The sequence below is a fragment of the Maylandia zebra genome, linkage group LG16 (assembly GCF_041146795.1).
Source record: "Maylandia zebra isolate NMK-2024a linkage group LG16, Mzebra_GT3a, whole genome shotgun sequence".
Classification (NCBI taxonomy): Eukaryota; Metazoa; Chordata; class Actinopteri; order Cichliformes; family Cichlidae; genus Maylandia; species Maylandia zebra.
Window position 1 is genome coordinate 672543 of NC_135182.1, and position 22411 is coordinate 694953.

The following is a 22411-nucleotide window of genomic DNA, read 5'->3' on the forward strand; positions in this document are numbered from 1 at the left end:
AAATTTAGTGGTTAAAAGGGTCGAATTGGGACATGTTTTTGTTGATTGTTTAAGACAAATGATTACTGAATGACAGAAAATTCCTTTTTAGGTTTCTAAACAGGATCTTAAGAATTTTAACACGTACCTGTGTTGTCCTGCCAACTTGGGGGGTTATGAGTTGATTATAGGGTGAGAAAAAACAAAAAGGGGGGAGAGGAGGCCCCGTTGTTTCTCCCCTCTCTGGATAATACAGCCAACACAACATCATTTTCCTGTTCGCCTGTTGTTGTTTTGTTTTTGTTTTTTCTGAAAGCCGAAGCTGGCCTGGACTCCTACCCTCCCCTCTATCATCGTTGCCCTTTCCGCTACCATCTTTGACCCTTTGACCCCTGAAGGCCACAGCAGTTGGACTCATAACAACAACTTGAGGATGTCAGCAGTGCTGCAGAAGGAGATGGAGAACGCTAAAGCTTCAGCTGACAGAGCTGTGACGAGACGCGCATGGAGCTAGGAGGAAAAGGGAGGGTGAGCAAAAGAATGCTGACCTCTGAGAAGAGCCGAACAGCAGAGCTGCAGAAGGCCGTGGAGCAAAGTAAGGACAACATAAATAGACTCCGATCTGACGTGGAAGGAAAAGACTCTGAGGTTTTTGCCCTCAGTGAGAGCTTAAGGTATCAGAAGCAGAAACTGAGCATGGCTCCGGAGGAGCTGGCTGCTAATTGAACTCATCAGTCAGATGTGGAGTTTCAAGTACAGGACTTGAAATCAGGCGGAAGCTTGCTGGAGCAGGAGGTTGCCAGACCTGACCCAAAGCTCCAACAGTAGGAGCAAACCCTGAAGGAGCTACAGAAGCAAAAGGGTCAAGTTACAAGGAGAAGAGGCAGGCAGCTGCAACAACGGATGCAAACAGACCCCAAGAGGAGGGCAGGACCCCAGGGCAGGCTTCAGGCCGCTGGTTTACCTAAACAACAGAACAGGAAGGTGATGAACACAAACATACACCAACACACAAACACACACTTCTGCATGCGCCGACTTAGAATGAAGAGAAACACACACATGAATACTTATGCACTCGATGAGTGAGTGAAAAGTGATACACACCCATGCACCAAAATCAAAATGTTGACTCAATTCACTAGGAAGTGACACACAATGCTCCAGCTGCTGCAATGAAGAATGCTTTACTGACAAAGGCTCAATGCTGCACACAACAAATTCAAATATAGAATCTGTTACAATAATAAGCCCAGAGGGCATTTGTGTGGTCTGGGGAGCAGAGTCCAGGGCGGTTTGGGTATGAAAACGATGCCTGTGCGAGATATCTGGGACTTAGGGCCTCGACTCAATTGTTTACTGTACACTAAAAAAGAAAAGAAAACAGCCTGAGCAGTGGTGCAGAGTGAAAACGATGAATTAACAGTGTGAGTCTTATTTCAGAGCGCCACATAATTGTGATGGAGATTGAATAAAAGGAGGAACACACGGACAAAAGAAGAAGAGAAAGGGGGTCCAGCCCTTGACCCCGATTGCCTGAGGTATTAAAGATCTGTACTAAATTCTGGTTTCCAGTGTGAGAAAAGTCACGCAGTGCCAGTAGTAGAGCTGGGGGGAGTGCTGATTCTAAATTACTGTAAGTAAATCATCGTAGACCCGTTTAAGTTTCATGATAACTAGGATGTAGACTGTGTTGAACCCTAGGCAATTTGAACAGGTAAAATTTGAGTGACCAAGTAGCAGTTGAAGAAAAGTCATTGAATAAGTGTTGAGACAAACTGGCAGAAGTGAGAAAATTAAAACATTTCAAGAGCTCGAATTACTTAATATGGAAATGGTTCAATTTTGTTTCACGAACACAAAACATATAGGTTTAGGAATATGAAAAAGTTGAGGTGGTGTTGATTTGACTCTGTGTAGGTTTAGGTTTGGCATTTTTACTGATAGGAGGAATATTCAGTGACAAGTCCTAAGACCCGGGCGTCTGTATTTTTGTTTTGTTATCTTTCATTTTATTTAGATTTATATTTTGAACAGTGCACTGATTTTTGTTTCTGAATCTTTTCTTTAAGCAGATCTGCACATCGGAAATTATAAGCATTACACGTCGGCGAGAAAATTGTTGTAAGTGAGTTTCTCCGCATTGAAATGGGTTTTGGAGGAAACACTTATGGGGACAATTAGAAATGAGAGTCCCTGCCTAAAAAAAAAGGATTCAGCGAGGTAATCCGATCTCAAGTTCTTGTTTTCTTTTTGAGATGACGTCATTTTGCTGAGGGCGGAAATCTAAATGCGGCGATGGTTTCCACTATCAGCAAAGGAAAGAATGAATGAATGAATGAATGAATGAATGGATGAAAGACTGGAAATAAAAACAAACGGACTGACTGGTAAAAGATGACAAGACTTGACCATGACTCAAGGTTAACCACCTCCACCTAGATAGGATAAAAGGGTGGATGAATCTATGTGTTTCTTTCTACAGGAGCAGAAAGAGGACAGCGACATCTGAGATTGCATGACGATTTAACTTTCTGTGTATGTAAAATTGTGTGTACACACCTGCGCAGCGTTAATATTTGCATTTTCTTCTTTACAGCTGACGCCTAACTCGAGATGGTCAATGTGCTGCTAATGTTTGCTTTGCTTTGGTAAGGATGGGTGCAGTAGAAAACAGACAAGTGACATGAAAACAAGTAATAATAACAAATAACTAATTTGGGGACAGTTTAACCTAGAGCTCACTAACTGGCCATTAGGGGGCTCTGAGTGATAAACTAGTGGAGTAACATTGCCCAAGTGTGAATAAAACAAATTGTGGCAATAATAGTGATTTAATGATCGGAGAAAACCTGAACATGATACTTGTCTGTTGTGCTGAATCATTTATTACTCTTATGATTTAAATAAGCTGTTTGATTTAACAGATCTGATTGATATATTGGAGCTATTGACTTCACGTGCAGAGGGTTAAATGCATGCACGCTTACACACATAAGCATAGCATAGGATTGGAATAAACAAAGTCAACAACATTAGGTTTGGAGAGCCAGCGAGGGAGAGGTGTTGGCTTTCTGTCTCTTGCAGAGAAAGGAACAGACACCAGACGGGGACACGGAGATATGAGGACCCTTCACAGCAACTGGGGTCAAGTGTCATGGCCTTTGGGCTCTTTGAGAAGATGGATCCCATAACCACAGCAATAACCAAGAAGGGGTTGGCGAAAACTAGGAACACCAGAGACCAACGAGGTTCGAGAGGCTCTGGGCAAAAAGGGGGACACGGCGGTGACAACGGATAACAAACACACAGATCTTTGTTTGAAAGTGGGGCAGAATAATCCCCAGATCTGTGTAACGACTAAAGGGTGGTCTAACCCCGGAAGTCGAAGAAAGAAGCTGAGAATCACCCAACTGGAAGATACTGGTAGCTGCACCAATAAAATAAAGGTTAAAAGCCCGTTAGACAGAGGGGCTATTCTAAGTACATTTGAAGGGTATAAGTGGTAAAAAGGGGGTGGAAAACCGGAGCACCAAGATAAAGCTGTGGGAGAATTGGGGACTGATGGGAGTGTCATCTGTAACTGCTGTCATGGGTGTAAATCTAACTTTGCTTGCATCTGAACTGCGTAAAGGCAGAGGTCATCCCCCATATGGTCCACCCGTTAAAGGGGGACAGAGGGTCTCAGGACCAAGGAGATGTGGACGTTGCAACATTAGAGTGTATGATGTAAGGAATCTCTTTGGGAGAAGAGATTAAAGGGGGAAATGTGAGATTATTTTGTTATCATATGTTACCTTATATGTGAGATCAAAGTAGTTGCATTATGATATGGTATGTAGTTTTAGTTTGCCTTAGACCTCTGACTTTAAAGAGTGTGAAAATCATTAGATCTGTTGGATTGACCTGTATTATGTTGAATGTCTTACATTGTTTCAAAGGAGTTGATAGGATAAAGTATGTTATTTTAATCTCACTGATATCATTTACATGCACTGTTATTATTTCATTATTACTTCATTAGTCTGCATCAGTTTATCAGCAATATATCATTGTATCATTCATCATATCATTCTTAGTAAATCGGCTACAAGGTAATTCTCTACCAGCAATAGCTGTAGCTCCAGGCGGACCCAGTAAATCAGATAAGGACACTCAACTTTCTTTGGCCTAAACCCACAATTACACAGAGTACACACATTTAAGTCCACACTACACGCACTTACATAGTCATGTAGGACACGCACACACTTATGGAGAACTGTGGGGTCGGCTCAGGACATGCTCTCTGTTTGACATACACACAATAGACACGAATAGAGATACACACCACACACACTGGTTTTCTCTGAGTGCTGGGCTGAGTGGAAACATCTGGAGGCCATATAAGGTGAACTTTTGGAGGGAACTTCCTGAGTTCTGAGAACTGACTGATACTTATCATGTGACTTGACGTCATCATTGCAATAAAAGACTTGGGAAGTGATTGTTCGGGGGAGATCGGCTCTAAAAGGCTTGTGATGCTCATCTTCCCCATATGTACATATGTATAATAAAAATCACTATTCTGACATCTACTGAGACCATGCAGTCGTTTGTCTTCTCCTCAAAACTCGAATCATGACATTGGGTTGCTCTTTTAGTTGGTGCTTGGGAGGGTCGAATCAATAAATATCCAGTTCATGAGCTTTGTGACAATTACGGTACAATATCAATATCAATTCCAGGCAACCGTGGCTCAGGGGGTTGGGAATCGCATCTGTAACCGGAAGGTCGCCGGTTCGATCCCTGGGCTCTCTGTCCTGGCCGTTGTGTCCTTGGGCAAGACACTTTACCCTACTTGCCTACTGGTGTTGGCCAGAGGGGCCGATGGCGCGATATGGCAGCCTCGCTTCTGTCAGTCTTCCCCAGGACTGTCCCCTCCACCAGTGTGTGAATGTGAGAGTGAATGAATAGTGGTAATGTAAAGTGCTTTGGGTTCCTTGAAAAGCGCTATATAAATCCAATCCATTAATATAAGTTTAAAATGTAAATTAATTATGTGCATAAATTTTTCAAATTTTCACTTTCATCTACTAAACTAAGAAGATGGAAAGAAAAGGGACTCACCACCATTTGGTTTAGAATTGAAGAAACGTCTTGGATGAGAGGCGAAACATCTTCAAGAAACTTAAATCAAAAAAATTGTTATTACTGTTCAAAAATAGGTCAGCTGTTCAAGTGTCTGATGGCAGTGGGGAAGAAGGAGTTGTTGAGTCTGGATGTTCTGGATTTCACACTTCTGAACATCCGTCCCGAGGGCAGAAGTGTGAACAATCCATGTTGGGGTGTGTGGGGTCTTTGAGGGTGGAGGCAGCTCTCCTCTGGACTCTGCAATGGTAGATGCTCTGGAGAGAGGGCAGTGTACTTCTGGTGATCTTCTCTGCAGTTGTTATCCCTCTCTGCAGGCATTTGCGGTCAATGTCAGTAGTGCTGCTGTACCATGCAGTGATGTAGCTGGTCAGTGTGGGCTCCACAATGCAGCTGTAGAACCTGCTGAGGATTTTGGCCGACATGCAGAATTTCCTCTGCCTCCTCACGTATTACAGCCGCTGCTGAGCCTTCTTGACTTTTAAGATAAAGACCCTATAACGATACACATAAGCCCCACCAATCACACAAACACCTATGTGCAAGCACGTGCCTACAATGGGAAGAAAAAACTCCATTTAACTGGAAAAAACCTCCAGTAGAACTAGGCTCGGGGAGGGGCAGCCGTATTGTAAACTCCTGAATCTCCTCTGAACCCTCAGAAAGCAAACAGAGAGGCAGCACATTATAACTTCTTAGCCAGTTTTAGGGCTTTGTCACCCTGGTTGCAGTGACCTTCCAGCTCTCAGAGGACCTTCAGAGCAGGTCAAGGGAGCCGATTAGGTCCAACTGTCAAGCCTTAACCACTCAGCCTTCCCTTTCAGGATAAATGACAGTTTGCCATCATCCACTCAATGGTACTCACCTAACATCCATATCACTGGACTATGGAAGTAAGTAAGAACACATGGGGCAGAAAAGCCCCAGTGGACCAAAAATTGAGAACTGTTTTACTATGAGGTGACAGTATGCTGTCACACAGTATATTATAGGAATAGAAAAACCACACCAGCAACAACAACAGAGGTGTGGAAGAAGGAGGGGAGGATGAATATAAAGACGGCAGACACATTTTAGTTCAGTTTGCCGTTCTTCCAGCAGTGATGGAGGAAGCTGAACTCTGCTTTCAACAACTCTTTAACACCTCCTGCATGAGGCCCAGGCGTCCACACTTTGAGATCATGCTGACTTATATTTTGCTGTCCTTCATTTCTCTGCTTACTGTGATTCTTAACCTGTTGGTCATCATCTCTGTCTCACATTTCAGGTAGAAAGATATCAAACTGAATTGATCTCAAGCAGTAAGAAAGACATTTCTTTTCACAGACAGTATTTCTTTTCTTTTTAAGCCTCTGCACTATATACTTAAATTTGAATAGCACTTGATAGAGCAAACTAAATATAAAATATTGTGTTTTCTCTCCCTATTCAGGCAGCTCCACACCCCCACCAACCTCCTGCTCCTTTCTCTGGCTGTCGCTGATTTCTATGTGGGCCTCCTCTTGTTCTTCCAAATTGTGCTCATAGATGGCTGCTGGTTCCTCGGTGACATCATGTGCACTCTGTATCAATACCTAGCATATGTCATCACCTCGGCCTCCATAGGAACCATGGTGATCATATCTGTTGATCGATATTTGGCTATTTGTTACCCTCTGCATTACTCCACCAAGATCACACAACAAAGAGTTAAAATTGTTGTCTGTTTGTGTTGGATCTGTTCTGTCATCTTTCAAAGTCTGATTCTGATGGATAACCTGGAGCAACCAGGCAGGTATAACTCTTGCATTGGAGAGTGTGTCTTTGTCATTAATTACATCGCAGGACTTGTTGATGTTACTTTTTCCTTTATTGTTCCCTTTACTGTGATTGTAGTTTTGTATCTGAGAGTGTTTGTGGTGGCTGTGTCTCAGGCTCGTGCCATGAGGTCTCAGCTTGCAGTCACTCACCAGCGATCAGTAACAGTAACTGCAAAGAAATCGGAGCTGAAAGCAGCCTGGACTCTTGGTATTGTTGTTGTTGTGTTTCTCATATGTATGTGTCCATATTACTGTGTGGCTCTCACAGGCCAAGACAGCTTGCCAAGTGCTTCATCACTGACATTTGTTCTATGCTTAGCCTACTTTAACTCATGTCTGAACCCCATTATATATGTCTTTTTCTACCCCTGGTTCAGAAAATCTATAAAAGTCATTGTTACTCTTCAGATACTGCAGCCTGACTCTTCTAAAGTCACCATGCGTTAGACCAAGATTTTGAAACTCTTCATCACACACAAACAAACACACACACACACACACACACATGTGCACACACATGCACGCGCGCGCGCGCACACACGCACACACAGACACACACACACACACACACACACACACACACACACACACACACACACACACACACACACACACACACAAATAAATAAACTACTCACAACTAATAAAGTACTCATTGGTTTTCTTATATGTTTTGAAAAGACCCAAAGCCGACGTCCTTTACAATGACAGCTGCACTTTTTCTTGTTGATGATTCTTTAAATAATAGATGAAGTAATGTGAATGGAGTGGAAAGAAGCCTTTGTAGTGCATATGTAGTATATCTTTACATTTTTATGTTAGCCTAACAAACATAGGGTACTGTTCATTTTCACTTGTTTGCCCAAAGCACAAAATGTTTAATTAATGTGTAGTTAACACATTTTTACTCATTTACTGTGCACTATTTTTTGTAGTCACCGTAGAAAAAAATGTATGCACATATAAGTAGTGTGTTGCTGCGTTGTGTCTGACAGTGAAAAGCAAAAAGATAGACCTCCAAGCAAATAACTTGCCCACTCCAGCTCCCATAACGAAATATAAACAGGTGGGACAAGAGATAGCTCAGCCCACTACAACTTCCAAGCTTGCAGGACTTATCTGTTCATGCTAACATTAGCAGTGCCTATACACATCCGTGGCAGACGTTCAATTCAGTTTTATTTATATAGCACCAAATCACAACAGCAGTTGCCTCAAGACACTTTATATTGTACAGTAGACCCTACAATAATAGATACAGAGAAAAACCCAACAATCACATGACCCCCTATCAGAGATGGGCAGTAACGCGTTACTTGTAACGCGTTACTTGTAACGCGTTACTGTAATCCGATTACTGTTTTCAAGTAACGAGTAAAGTAAGGGATTACTATTGCAAAAACGGTAATTAGATTACCGTTACTTTCCCGTAGGAACGCTGCGTTACTGCGTTACTAAAACTGTGAATTTTTGCGAGAATGTCTCACGACAGTGACGTGTGACGTAAGCGAGTGCGCCGTTCGTGACAACAGCTGTGTGCAGATCCAGCCAGCCATTTCCTAACTCTGTTCTGTTTGTTCTCTCCATCGGCAATAAACACCCACCTTCACCTACCTACCTGTGAGTCCAGCATTTGGATCCTCCCTCTCTCATCCACGACACTACTCCTGACACAGGCAAAGTTGCCTCCATTTTTATATATATATATTTTTTTAATATTTTGTAATATATTTGTAATAATTTATTCTTTTTCAGGAGTGTTTTTTATGCATCTCTATTATATTATACATACACATTAAAAGTGAATCTCTCTCCAAAAAATGCAGTCAGTTTACTTTTTACTCACTATGAGCATCATTCATTATTCTCCCCAGTAATTAAGGTTAGGATATGTATTTTTTTTATTCCAATCCATTCTTCGTTTGCAGCATTTAAATAACCAGATCAGATTTGATGTTTTTTTTTATATCCAGCAAAACACTGCGTTACTAAAACCGTGAATTTTTGCGAGAATGTCTCACGACAGTGACGTAAGCGAGTGCGCAGTTCGTGACAACAGCTGTGTGCAGATCAACAATGGATCATATATCGAGTGCGGGAGAGAGTATGAGCGTGCAGCGTTTAAAGCGTGGAAGTACTGACCTTACTTTGAGTTTGATTCCATAAAAAGTGACAAAAACATTAGTGTCCGCTGTGCGTGGGAAGAAAACTTCTTTTTACAGCGAAAAAACCCCCTAAACTTCCAACAAGCACCGAGTAGCTACGACGTAATGGGAAACTCACAGAGAAACTCGCGGATTCTTCCATTGACCGCGGCACACCTGCACCAGGGTAAACCTCCGCCTGCCCCACTCCTGCTTTACAGGTGAAAATAGATCAACAGGACCGCTGAGTCTTTGACTTTATTTATTTTCTGCTGTGTTTTACTTGCATCTATTTGAAAGACTGAGTGTAAACACACAAAATATTTTATTTTATGTGCTGGAATGTGCAGAAAATAAGTTTAAATGTTAAACTAATTTCTTCCAGTCAGAGAATGTTGCATATAATTAAATGTTTGCTTGATGCATAAAGTTAAAAGATTAAAACTGATAAAACAAATTAAAAAAAGAGACTTTTCCATTTGATTACATTTTGTATGATGGATTATGTAGAAAAAGTAGAATTGGGCTGAAAGATCTATTTATCACCTCTTCAGGTTGTAAATCGTGTTTTTAAAAGTAACTAAGTAACTAAGTAATTAATTACTTTTGAAAATAAGTAATCAGTAAAGTAACGGGATTACGTTTTTGGGGACGTAATCAGTAATTAGTTACTGATTACTTTTTTCAAGTAACTTGACCAACACTGCCCCTTATGAGCAAGCACATTGGCGACAGTTGGAAGGAAAAAATCCCTTTTAACAGGAAGAAACCTCTGCCAGAACCAGGCTCAGGGAGGGGCGGGGCCATCTGCTGTGATTGGTTGGGGTGAGAGAAGGAAGACAGGATAAAGACATGCTGTGGAAGAGAGACAGAGGTTAATAACAGATATGATTCAATGCAGAGAGGTCTGTTAACACATAGTGAGTGAGAAAGGTGACTGGAAAGGAAAAACTCAATGCATCATGGGAATCCCCCGGCAGCCTATGTCTATTGCAGCATAACTAAGGGAGGATTCAGGGTCACCTGGTCCAGCCCTAACTATATGCTTTAGCAAAAAGGAAAGTTTGATCTTAATCCTGAAAGTAGAGATAGTGTCTGTCTCCCGAATCCAAACTGGAAGCTGGTTCCACAGAAGAGGGGCCTGAAAACTGAAGGCTCTGCCTCCCATTCTACTTTTAAATACTCTAGGAACAACAAGTAGGCCTGCAGAGCGAGAGCGAAGTGCTCTAATAGGGTGATATGGTACTACAAGGTCATTAAGATAAGATGGGGCCTGATTATTTGTATGTGAGGATCAGGATTTTGAATTCTGGATTTAACAGTAAGCCAATGAAGGGAAGCCAAAACAGGAGAAATCTGCTCTCTCTTTCTAGTCCCTGTCAGGACTCTTGCTGCAGCATTTTGGATTAGCTGAAGGCTTTTCAGGGAGTTTCTAGGACTTCCTGATAATAATGAATTACAGTCGTCCAGCCTGGAAGTAATAAATGCATGAACTAGTTTTTCAGCGTCACTCTGAGACAGGATATTTCTAATTTTAGAGATGTTGCACAAATGGAAGAAAGCAGTCTTACATATTTGTTTAATATGTGCGTTGAAGGACATGTCCGGCAAGCCTCGCCTCTGTCAGTGCGCCCCAGGGTGGCTGTGGCTACAATGTAGCTGCCATCACCAGTGTGTGAATGGGTGGATGACTGGATATGTAAAGCGCTTTGGGGTCCTTAGGGACTAGTAAAAGCGCTATATAAATACAGGCCATTTACCACAGGCCATGTCCTGGTCAAAAATGACTCCAAGGTTCCTCACAGCGTTACTGGAGGCCAAGGTAATGCCATCCAGAGTAAGAATCTGCTTAGATACCATATTTCTAAGATTTTCAGGGCCGAGTACAATAACCTCAGTTTGATCTGAATTAAGAAGCAGAAAGTTAGCGGCCATCCAGGTCTTTATGTCTTTAAGACATTCCTGCAGTTTAACTCATTGGTGTGTGTTATCTGGCTTCATGGACAGATAGAGCTGGGTGTCATCTGCATAGCAGTGAAAATGTATGCTATGTCTTCTAATGATGCTGCCTAAGGGAAGCATGTATAATGTAAACAGAATTGGTCCTAGCACTGAACCCTGTGGAACTCCATAATTAACCTCAGTGTGTGAAGAGGACTCTCCATTTACATGCACAAACTGGAGTCTATTAGATAGATATGATACAAACCACTGCAGCGCAGTACCTGTAATACCTACAGCATGTTCTAACCCCTCTAATAGGATATTATGGTCGACAGTATCAAACGCTGCACTGAGGTCTAGCAGGACAAGCACAGAGATGAGTCCACTGTCAGAGGCCATAAGAAGATCATTTGTAACCTTCACTAAAGCTGTTTCTGTGCTGTGATGAGCTCTGAAACCTGACTGAAACTCTTCAAATAAGCCATTCCTCTGCAGATGATCTGTTAGCTGTTTGACAACTACTCTTTCAAGGATGTTTGACATGAAAGGAAGGTTGGAGATTGGCCTATAATTAGCTAAGACTGCTGGGTCTAGAGATGCTTTTTGAGTAAAGGTTTAACTACAGGAAGCTTGAAGGCCTGTGGTACATAGCTGATTATTAGAGATAGATTGATCATATTTAAGGTCGAAGAATTAATTAATGGCAGGATTTCTTTGAGCAGTTTTGTAGGAATGGTGTAACCCATATCACCTACGCATTGTCACATGACCCACGTCCGCTGATTTGAGGCCCCTCTCCTGATTTGCTCCTTCCACGTCGCGGCAAGTATGAAAACTGGCTGTGGAGGGATACTTTCAGGTTCGACCTCTTCTGTGGCTGTAAGCTGATGGCGTTTAGAACGGCGTTGGAAAACAAAGCGTTTTCTCCCCTCCATTCGTCTATAAAATTGTATCACCTCAGCAGTAAGTGTCCTTAACATCTACCAAAAGCAACCTTTTAGTTGTCAGTAACGAGTCGATCGTTTCCGCGATTAAAAAATTACTTTGTTCGGCGGCGTTCTCACCGCAAGTACACAGCAAACTTTCCAGTGTTAAATTAACACTGGAGAGTGTCTATATGGGTCCAAACCTCTGAGTGTTAAATACAACACTGTTGAGTGTTAAATTAACACTTTCAAATCAAATCAAATCAAATTAAAAATCAAATCAAATCACTTTTGTTGTCACATCACATGTGCAGGTACATTGGTACAGCACATGTGAGTGAAATTCTTGTGTGCGAGCTTCACAAGCAACAGAGTTGTGCAAAATACAATAATGTAAACAAGCAAAATACAAGAATGGCTACATCTGAAACTAATAAATATATGTACAATATATAATAGTATATGCATTTCTGGATGTGTATACTAAATATTTTTCTACGTGTGTGTGTGTGTGTGTGTGTGTGTGTACACATATTTTACAAATTAAATAGAGTAAACAATAAATAAAATATATAAAAATATACAGTGTTATATGTTTAAAAGTAACCTAGTCAGTTTTGAAGATTAACAAAGACTAACACTGAGCAGTGCTGATTTTCTAACACTGGAAAATAACTTAAAATGTTAGAAATATTCCAGTGTTAGCAAATCAGCACTGCTCAGTGTTAGTCTTTGTTAATCTTCAAAACTGACTAGGTTACTTTTAAACATATAACACTGTCAAAAGTGTTAATTTAACACTCAACAGTGTTGTATTAAACACTCAGAGGTGTGGATCCATATACTGTATCTGTGAGGTAAGAATTAAACCAGTTAAGGCCAGAACCCTTGATGCCTACAACATGCTCTAGCCTCCTCAAGAGTATATTATGATCAACCATGTCAAAGGCTGAAGACAGATACAATAAAACTAAAACGGCAGGGCGACCAGAGTCAGCAAATACAAGAAGATCATTATAGACCCTTAGCAGGGCCGTTTCAGTGCTATGGTGTGGCTTAAAGCCAGACTGGTATTTGTCAGTGATATTATTTGCAATTAAGTAAGCCTGTATTTGGAGAAAGACGGCTTTCTCTAAAGTTTTTGATAAAAACGGAAGCTTCGAGATTGGCCTATAATTGGTAGGGTCTTTCTGATCAAAATTACTTTTTTTAAGAACAGGGTGCACTACCGCATGTTTAAAGGCAGTCGGGACACAGTCCACTAACAATGATAAATTCATTAAGAATAAGATGCAAGGCCCAATTTCCTCAAAACCTTCCTTGATAATTCGGGATGGAAGGATATCGTGCACAGAGTTTGAGTTTCTCAGTTGTTCAATTATTCCCTTAAGAGTGGGGAGTGATAACAGCTCAAAGTGAGAAAAGGTGGACATGCATCCTAAAACCAGAACAGGATTCAGCACAAGAGAGTGAGAGTGTGAAGCCTTCAGTAATAAAACTTTTCCACTAAAATGATTAAGAAATTGCTCACAGAGAGCCTGAGAGGCCGAACTCGAACAGTCCGGACAGGGATTTATCACTGAATTAAAAATTTTGAATAACATTCGGGGGTTGTGGCTATTAGTCTCAATAATGTTTGATAGGAAAGCTGCTTTAGCTGCCTTTACAGAGTTCTGGTAGAGAAAGCGGCTCCTACAAAGAATGTCATAGGATATCTGAAGCCTGTCTTTTTTCCACCTCCTTTCAGATTGACGGCAGGCACGACGTAAGGCTCGTATAGTGTCATTTAGCCATGGTTTATGAGAAGTTCTGGGACGTTTCATCTTTATAGGGGCCACAGTATCTAAGATGGAACGACAGGTGGATAGCATAGCGTTGGCAAAATCATCAACCAATGGAGCTGTGTAACAGTTCGTATCAGTGAAGTCTGAATCAAAAAAGGCAAAGTTTATATACAGTGAATGAGTATACACAAAGAGGACATTATGTGTAGCAAGTGGGTGAGTTATGTACATTATATAAATAGAAATAAAATAAAATAAAACAATCTGGAAATTTAAAGCTTGTGTACATTGCGTGGGAAGGGTGTTAAAGTGTCTTGTGCTATAGCGAGGCCAGAAGGATCAGGATGATATCAGAAAGTGGTAAGGAGTCCTATCTCAGTCACTTAAGAATGATGGGGGGGGGGGAGATGATTCAACACACGAATGGCCTGAGGATAAAAACTTCTCTTGAGCCTCTCTGTTCTTGTTCAGATGGTGCGGAACCTTCTGCCTGATTTCAGAAGCTGGAACAGTTCATTGCTGGGATGGGACGGGTCCTTCAAAATCCGAGTTGCCCTAGTCCAGCATCTCCTGACATAAATGTCCTGTAGGGAAGGGAGAGCAGTCCTGCAGCAGCGTTCTGCCATATGGATCACTCTCTGCAGATGTGAGTGAAGTTGGCCCCCCCACCTTCTTCAAATCCAACAAAAGTGGTATCAAACGTTTGTGCTACGTTTGTGCTGGTTTGTGCTGCAAAAATTTTCGTTATAAATAAATGTAAAGGGAAGAGAAAAAAAGTTGAGGAAAAAAACCAAAACAAAACCTACAAGCAATATCCCAAAATTCCAGGATGGCTGAAACAACAAGTGGCCTTAATCCAAACCCTACACTTTGGAGTGTGACCACAGCTTTTACAAAATTTCCAGAGGTCATCAGAGGTCAACCAGCCCCCCCCCATATTAATGGAATCAAACAAAATTGGTGTCAATCAGTTGTGCTATGTTTGTGCTGGTTTGTGCTGCAAAAATTTTCGTTTGTGCTGCTATCATTTTAAAGATATTAATAAAAATTTCTAGAGGTCATCAGAGGTCAACCAGCCCCCCCCCCCCCCCACCACATTACCCAAATCAAACAAAATGGGTGTCAATCAACTGTGCTACGTTTGTGCTGGTTTGTGCTGCTAAAATTTTCCTTTGTGCTGCCTCTGTTTTAAAGGTATTAATGAAAAGGTAAAGGTCAAAAGTTCAACCAGCCCCCTCACATTACCCAAATCAAACAAAATTGATATCAAACGTTTGTGCTACGTTTGTGCTGGTTTGTGGTGCAAAAATGTTTGTTTGTACTGCAAAAATGTTTGTTTGTGCTGCTAACATTTTAAAATTTTTAATAAAATAACGTCTTGATGCGTGCTTAATCATCCAGGTAAGTAAATCCCAAAAGGTTGATTCTGTTCATCTGGACGTTTTCAGTTGGAGAAACGTTTCGTCACTCATCCAAGTGACTTCTTCAGTCTCAGCTGACTGCAGGTTTCCCCAACCTTATAAACAGTACATTTGCATAGTGAAGGAAACTAGCGCCACTGAATGAACAATGTGCTGGGGGGTTAGTTCCATGATTGTTAGTATGCAAATTCTTATGACCATTGATCAATGACAACTAATCAAAGCCTACTGATCAATGGCCATGAGTACCATTCACAGAAAGTGGGGAATGGCTACAATCACAGCATTGTAGGATGGCCTCTGTGCTGTCTTTCAGTCCAGCTCAGTGAATACCTCAGGCAGCAGAAACCCAAGAAAGAGGAGGGAGATGAGGAACCATCATGGAAGGACAGGCCCCTGCACGGTATGTACCACCGGCAGATAGAGGAGGTGGCTGATATCCAGAAATCCTACCAGTGGCTGGACAAAGCTGGACTGAAAGACAGCACAGAGGCACTAATCATGGCAGCACAAGAACAAGCTCTGAGTACAAGATCCATAGAGGCTGGGCTCTATCACACCAGGCAAGACCCCAGGTGCAGGCTGTGTAAAGATGCCCCAGAGACAATCCAGCACATAACAGCAGGGTGCAAGCAGGGGCGTGTTTATATATATATATATATATATATATATATATATATATATTCATGTCATTATGAGACATGAGATTGAGAACCAGTACTGATGTGCGATATCACTGATTTCCTGATCCGATACCAAGTAACATTCAGGGTGGTATCGACGATACTGATCCGATACCAATAATATTTCATTGTATTTCATATATAATTGTATTATGTAATTGTAGTAATAATATAATAATATAGCTTCATAATGATTACAGGACATCAGACTACTTGTTCTTATCACTTAATAATGCAGAGTTCATCACATAGAAATAAAAAACTGAAGTTGTGCTATTTGAACACGTTGCCTGCCTGCAGCACTAAAGGACTCCGTGAGAGACTTCTGTCTCGCCGTAGCAGCACCCGTCCCTCTCCTCCTCTTCAGTTCACCTCAACATACGCTCATCATATTCTGTGATATGATTTACTCTGAGCACGCTAATGGCGCATGCGCACTTACAAAGGATTCTTCTGACCAACTTTACACAAACATCACATTGGGGAGACATGTCAGAAAGGTAGGCTGATAGGAAAAAAACAACGAAAATACATAACATGAGGTGAGAGGAGGAGAAAAAAAACTCCACTCAGACTGAGCTCCTAGTGAGAGAACAGTTTGATAACAGAAAAAACACCTCAGCACAAAAAGCACATGACTATCAATACATCATAGAAACACAAGACAAGCAACAGGGGCGGGTAAAGGGTAAGAGAGAGCTGGTGTAGACAGCGCATCCGGTCCCGCAGCATGTCTGCGCTGGTCCAGTCGACCGCCATCTTCCCCGGGAGGGGACAAGCATCGAAGGCGTTTGGAAAGGGAGGGGGGATCAGTGTGTATCAATGTATGTGTGTGTGTGTCCAGAGTTCAGCTGAGACAGTGTCCTTCGCCCCGCCAGGCTAAGTAAACACTCTGCCAGCCAACCCAGGTGACCTTGCATGGAATGGGGGGAACAGACTCAACACAGTCGTTATCAGGGTGTTGTTGTTCAGCTCCAGCCTTGAGGCCGCAGCTGGCGCCGAAGGGGTCTCCGCATGAAGTGATGATGGTTTTTACTTTAGTGCAAACAACTCATATGAATTTCAAAGCTGTTCTAACAGTCCAACACTGGTCTCTCAATCTCCCGTTGGAGAGCCGTGAGCTTTCTATGACGTTATCCAAACTTACGTTCTGTGATGTTGTCATTCTTTTTGCCCAAAGAGCAGGTTCTGAGAATTCACGACCACAGTGCACTTCCCCAAGATGTGATCGAATTTGCACTCAAAGGTGTTATTCGAGCTAGCCCCTCCAGATGTAATCCAGTTTTTCACTCAGAGGTCTTGTTCTGAGTATTCACGGCAACTGTGTGTTCTCCAAGATCTTCTCCGTGCTGCACGCCTCATCCCATCATTTCAATCCCAGCGGGCAGCCTTGTGGGGGTTTGAACAACCGGTTCTGCTTCCTTAATTCTTCGATAAGTCAGGGCCAAGCCAGCTCCGATCAGCCAGAACCCTGTTATCATGGTTCTGAATAGGTAGATATCTTCAGCACTCAGGCTCACCCGAGCCCAGACTTCTCGTTGAGAAGGGGTGTCAATTGCATTCAGAGACCAGTTGATCAAATCCATAATTCCTCTTTTAGGTTTTAGAGAACAGACTGTGAGAGAGTGTTCCAGGGAAAAGTAAGTACAAGCTAGCCTGGCGAAACTCCAAAAGCTGGCCACTGTCCTTGACCCATGCAGGTAAATAAAACTATTTTTTAACTTATTGTTACTGTTTCTTCAAAAAGCTCTATAGTTGACAATTATTGTGGAGATTAATATAGACTTTCCTGAACTGTCTACTACAGGTTTGTGACTGAGCTTCTTGGAGGTGAGACATATGTCTCATATTCAGTGGTCTTACCTGCTTTCTGCCACCTGCATCACACCTTGGAGTTGTCCAACCCCCCATGTCCATGTCTATTATTTGATTCTGTCAGCCACTAAAATCCTTTTAAATAAAAAAAAAAAGATTTGTGCTTTGAGGCAATTTTTTTTGAGCAATTAACTGCGATTAATCAAGATTAATTCATTACGAAGCCTGTAATTAATAAGATTGTCTTTTTAATTGAGTCCCACCCCTGCTATTTACATATTTCTATCACTTAGTACTATTTTTGCTTCTGAAGGTGTGGCATTTAATAAAAAGGGGAGGACAAAGATATATGTATATGCTGTATGACACAGAATATGATTAGCAGCTCGCCTCATTGTGATGATGGAGGAACCTGAACTCTGCTTTCCAAAACTCCTTAATATCTCCTGCATCAGGCCAAAGCGTCCTCACTTTGAGATCATGCTGACTTACATTTTGCTCTCCTTCATTTCTTTGCTTACTGTGATTCTTAACCTGCTGGTCATTATCTCCATCTCACACTTCAGGTATGAAAATGTTTCATTATCTCCAAATATTGAATAATTATTTTAATAGTTTAGTTAATTGTGCTGTGTAGCAACATAGCAGTAATAGTAATTAAAGCCATAATATGATCTGTACCTACAAGTAAGAGTAGACCTTTTTTTAATGAAGTGCATTTCTATTTCAGTTTTCCTTGTATGTGCATCCACATGCACTTTTGATGCAGGAAACTAAATATGATGCTCCTTTTTCTCTCCAGGCAGCTCCACACCCCCACCAACTTCCTCCTTCTCTCTCTGGCTGTCGCTGATTTCTTTGTAGGTCTCCTTATGTTCTTTCAAATAGTGCTCATCGATGGATGCTGGTTCCTCGGTGACATCATGTGCACTCTGTATCAGTATCTAGCATTCATTATTACTTCAGCCTCAGTAGGAACCATGGTGATCATATCTGCTGATAGGTATTTGGCTATTTGTTACCCTCTGCATTACTCCACCCAAATCACACAACAAAGAGTTAATATATGTATAAGTTTGTGTTGGTTTTTTTCTGTGATCTTTCAGAGTTTGATTGTGAAGGATAACTTGAAACAACCAGGAAAGTATAACTCCTGCATTGGAGAGTGTGTCTTTGTCGTTAACTACATTGCTGGGCTTTTTGATCTTTTGTTTTCCTTCATTGTTCCCATTACTGTGATTGTAGTTCTGTATCTGAGAGTGTTTGTGGTGGCTGTGTCTCAGGCTCGTGCCATGAGGTGTCAACTTGCAGTCACTCACCAGCGATCAGTAACAGTAACTGTTACGAAATCGGAGCTGAAAGCAGCCCGTACTCTTGGTGTTGTTGTAGTTGTGTTTCTTATATGTATGTGCCCATATTACTGCGTTGCTCTCACAGGCCAAGATAACTTCCTAAATGCTTCATCTGCTGCCTTTGTAATTTGTTTGGTGTACTTTAACTCTTGCCTAAACCCTATCATTTATGTCTTTTTTTATCCCTGGTTCAGAAAGTCAATCAAACTTATTGCTACTCTTCAAATACTGCAGCCTGACTCCCGTGAGACTAACATGCATTAAGAACACTTTTTAAAACCGTACCCATAAACAGGACAATGTACTTAGTCACAATGAAGACTTGAAAGTTCAGATAAAGCAATATGTTAGCAAACATATTTATATATGTATCTGCTTGCACATGAGTACTTGCAATTACAAAAAACAGTTTCCTGGTACTTTGTACTCTAAATTAAGATAAAATACTTTCTCAAGCACTTTCTGTGACCGCAGACATTAGCATATACTCTTTATTTTGTAATGTTTTCATAGGCTTGAAGGACAGCCATCAACAATATTAGGAAGTAATGTTTTAAAAAACAAGTAAAAAAACAGTTAAACAATGTTTTTTCTTGCATTTCTTGCATTTTAGATTCTTAAAAATAGCCACTTTTGCCTGCTAGTATATATATATGTGTATATGTACACTGCCGGTCAAAAGTTTTTGAACACAATTTTTCCTTTTTTTTATTGAATATTATGCAGTTTAATGTCTCATTGCACATTTGTTTCTGAGACTTTGGATGGTGAAGGAAACTGTACTCACTGAGACCTTTATTTTCTTTGCAATTTCTCTGTAGGACAGACCTACATTTATAAGTGTTATGATGGTCCATCTCTCTTCCATTGTTAATTGGATTTTTCTTGCAAAACACTACTTTCTGCAGTACAATACTGTTCAACTGATGCTGACAAGGGTATGGTACCACAGTGTGTTCCAGCACTGCTTTTATGCAGACAGAGGGGGCTGTAAGTCATCCAGAAAAGTTGGAATACCTGTTGGAGTTAGTAGCAGCAGCTTTCAAGGCCTCTTCAACCTCCATTGCTGCAGAACAGCTTTAAACCATACCCTTGACAGCATCAGTTGAACAGTATTGTACTGCAGAAAGTAGTGTTTTGTACACACACACGCACACACACACACACACACGCACACACGTATACACACTCACACACACACGCACCCACACACACACACACACACACACACGCACACATGTATACACACGCACACGCACCCACACACACACACACACACATGCTTGCACATGCATACACACACACCACACGCAGTGCTTTTAACTGTTATGATACACACCATCTATGGTTTTGCAATGGGTGTTTGTGTAAATGTTTGTCACTGAATAAGAGGCAGCAAGGGGACACTGGTAGTTGAAGTTGACTGGGATCAGGTGAGGAGCTTTCAGCTCCAAGAGCCGACCAGGCTTCCCTTGTGCAGCAAGTGTAAACTGACTGAGAAGAATTGCCTTGCTTTGTTCACGGTGATAAGTCTCTGAACCAACGGGGCCTGCGAGTGCAGACCCAACATTTATTTGGTCCTTCAGAGCTGGATCCCAAGTACTGGCCTTCCACCCAGGAGGGGGAGGACACACCAAAGTCTGTCGACAGCCAGGACACCCAGGGCGCCTGATGAAAGCCCCGGAATATGAATTTGTGGATTGCACAGGACCAAGCTGAAGAGGAAAACTGCCACAAGACTGCTGCAAGGGGGAGAGGAAACCAGAGTGGAAGGAGCAGGTGAGGTTGTTTAGTGTGGGAAATCAAAATTGGGTTAGCAAACCTGGGAGAAAAACTGACTGCTTTAAGTGGGAAAATTGAGAAGGTGTCTGAAGCACTGCCAAGAGAAAGGTACAGAAAGTCACACACACAAACAGAAAATGCATTAATCCTACTAACACATACACACATACAATAAAGCTCATGAAGACCAGACTGTTTTATCATCTTGTCCGGTTCACGTAGTGAGATGAAAAGTGATATGTAGACTAGTGGACTAGTATTATATTAGTAAAAATGACTGAATTATAGTAGGGGTGAACAGAATGCTGGAGAGGGGTTCTGAATGAGTGAAACTAATAGATCATTGAGTTTCTTGTTTCTCATGTGTGGCGAAAGTTTTAACCCTTAGATGCACACGTGGGGTCAAAAATGACCCCATGGGTTGTTTTTTGTTCAAAATTTTTAAAATGCATAGTTGTAATATATTCATATTCCAGGTACTCCTCATAAAATATGTTTGTAACATGAGGCCATTTGCATTTTTATTTATTTTTTCATTCATTTAAAAAAAATGCAGTTTTTGTATCACTACCCCACTCTTCCACAAGTGGGGTCACAAATGACCCCAAGCAGTTCCTATGGAATCTTCGATGAAACTTTCATTCTTAGCAACTCTGACTGCCCCACTTACACATCTGATGGATCAAGAATTAATTTTTACACAGTAACATACAGTGGGGCAAAAAAGTATTTAGTCAGCCACCGATTGTGCAAGTTCCCCCACTTAAAATGATGACAGAGGTCAGTAATTTGCACCAGAGGTACACTTCAACTGTGAGAGACAGAATGTGAAAAAAAAATCCATGAATCCACATGGTAGGATTTGTAAAGAATTTATTCGTAAATCAGGGTGGAAAATAAGTATTTGGTCACCTCAAACAAGGAAAATCTCTGGCTCTCACAGACCTGTAACATCTTCTGTAAGAAGCTTTTCTGTCCCCCACTCGTTACCTGTATGAATGGCACCAGTTTGAACTCATCATCTGTATAAAAGACACCTGTCCACAGCCTCAAACAGTCAGACTCCAAACTCCGCCATGGCCAAGACCAAAGAGCTTTCGAAGGACACCAGGAAAAGTATTGTAGACCTGCACCAGACTGGGAAGAGTGAATCTACAATAGGCAAGCAGCTTGGTGTGAAAAAAATCAACTGTGGGAGCAATCATCAGAAAATGGAAGACATACAAGACCACTGATAATCTCCCTCGATCTGGGGCTCCACGCAAGATCTCATCCCGTGGGGTCAAAATGATCATGAGAATGGTGAGCAAAGATCCCAGAACCACACGGGGGGACCTGGTGAATGACCTGCAGAGAGCTGGGACCAAAGTAACAAAGGTCACCATCAGTAACACACTACAACGGCAGGGAATCAAATCCCGCAGTGCCAGACGTGTTCCGCTGCTGAAGCCAGTGCATGTCCAGGCCCGTCTGAAGTTTGCCAGAGAGCACATGGATGATACAGCAGAGGATTGGGAGAATGTCATGTGGTCAGATGAAACCAAAGTAGAACTTTTTGGTATAAACTCAACTCGTCGTGTTTGGAGGAAGAAGAATACTGAGTTGCATCCCAAGAACACCATACCTACTGTGAAGCATGGGGGTGGAAACAT

General features: G+C 41.6%; 1 protein-coding gene across 1 annotated transcript; it reads left to right on the forward strand.

Moving 5' to 3' along the window:
* The first annotated feature begins 18027 nt into the window (after positions 1 to 18027).
* Positions 18028 to 20649, forward strand: LOC101472540 (trace amine-associated receptor 13c-like). Its single transcript, XM_076875337.1, has 5 exons — positions 18028 to 18191; positions 18428 to 18596; positions 18732 to 18924; positions 19063 to 19221; positions 20564 to 20649. The coding sequence occupies exons 1-5, from the start codon at positions 18028 to 18030 to the stop codon at positions 20647 to 20649; spliced, it is 771 nt and encodes a 256-aa protein (XP_076731452.1).
* The last annotated feature ends 1762 nt before the right edge of the window (positions 20650 to 22411 follow it).

What these genes read in the sequence shown, in the direction of transcription:
- LOC101472540 (XM_076875337.1), top strand. Translation starts at nt 18,028, where the DNA reads ATGGAGGAACCTGAACTCTGCTTTCCAAAACTCCTTAATATCTCCTGC. An exon ending in TCATTATTACTTCAGCCTCA is followed by an intron (nt 18,597 to 18,731) that starts GTAGGAACCATG and finishes GTGATCTTTCAG; the next exon opens with AGTTTGATTGTGAAGGATAA. An exon ending in AATACTGCAGCCTGACTCCC is followed by an intron (nt 19,222 to 20,563) that starts GTGAGACTAACA and finishes TTGGTCCTTCAG; the next exon opens with AGCTGGATCCCAAGTACTGG.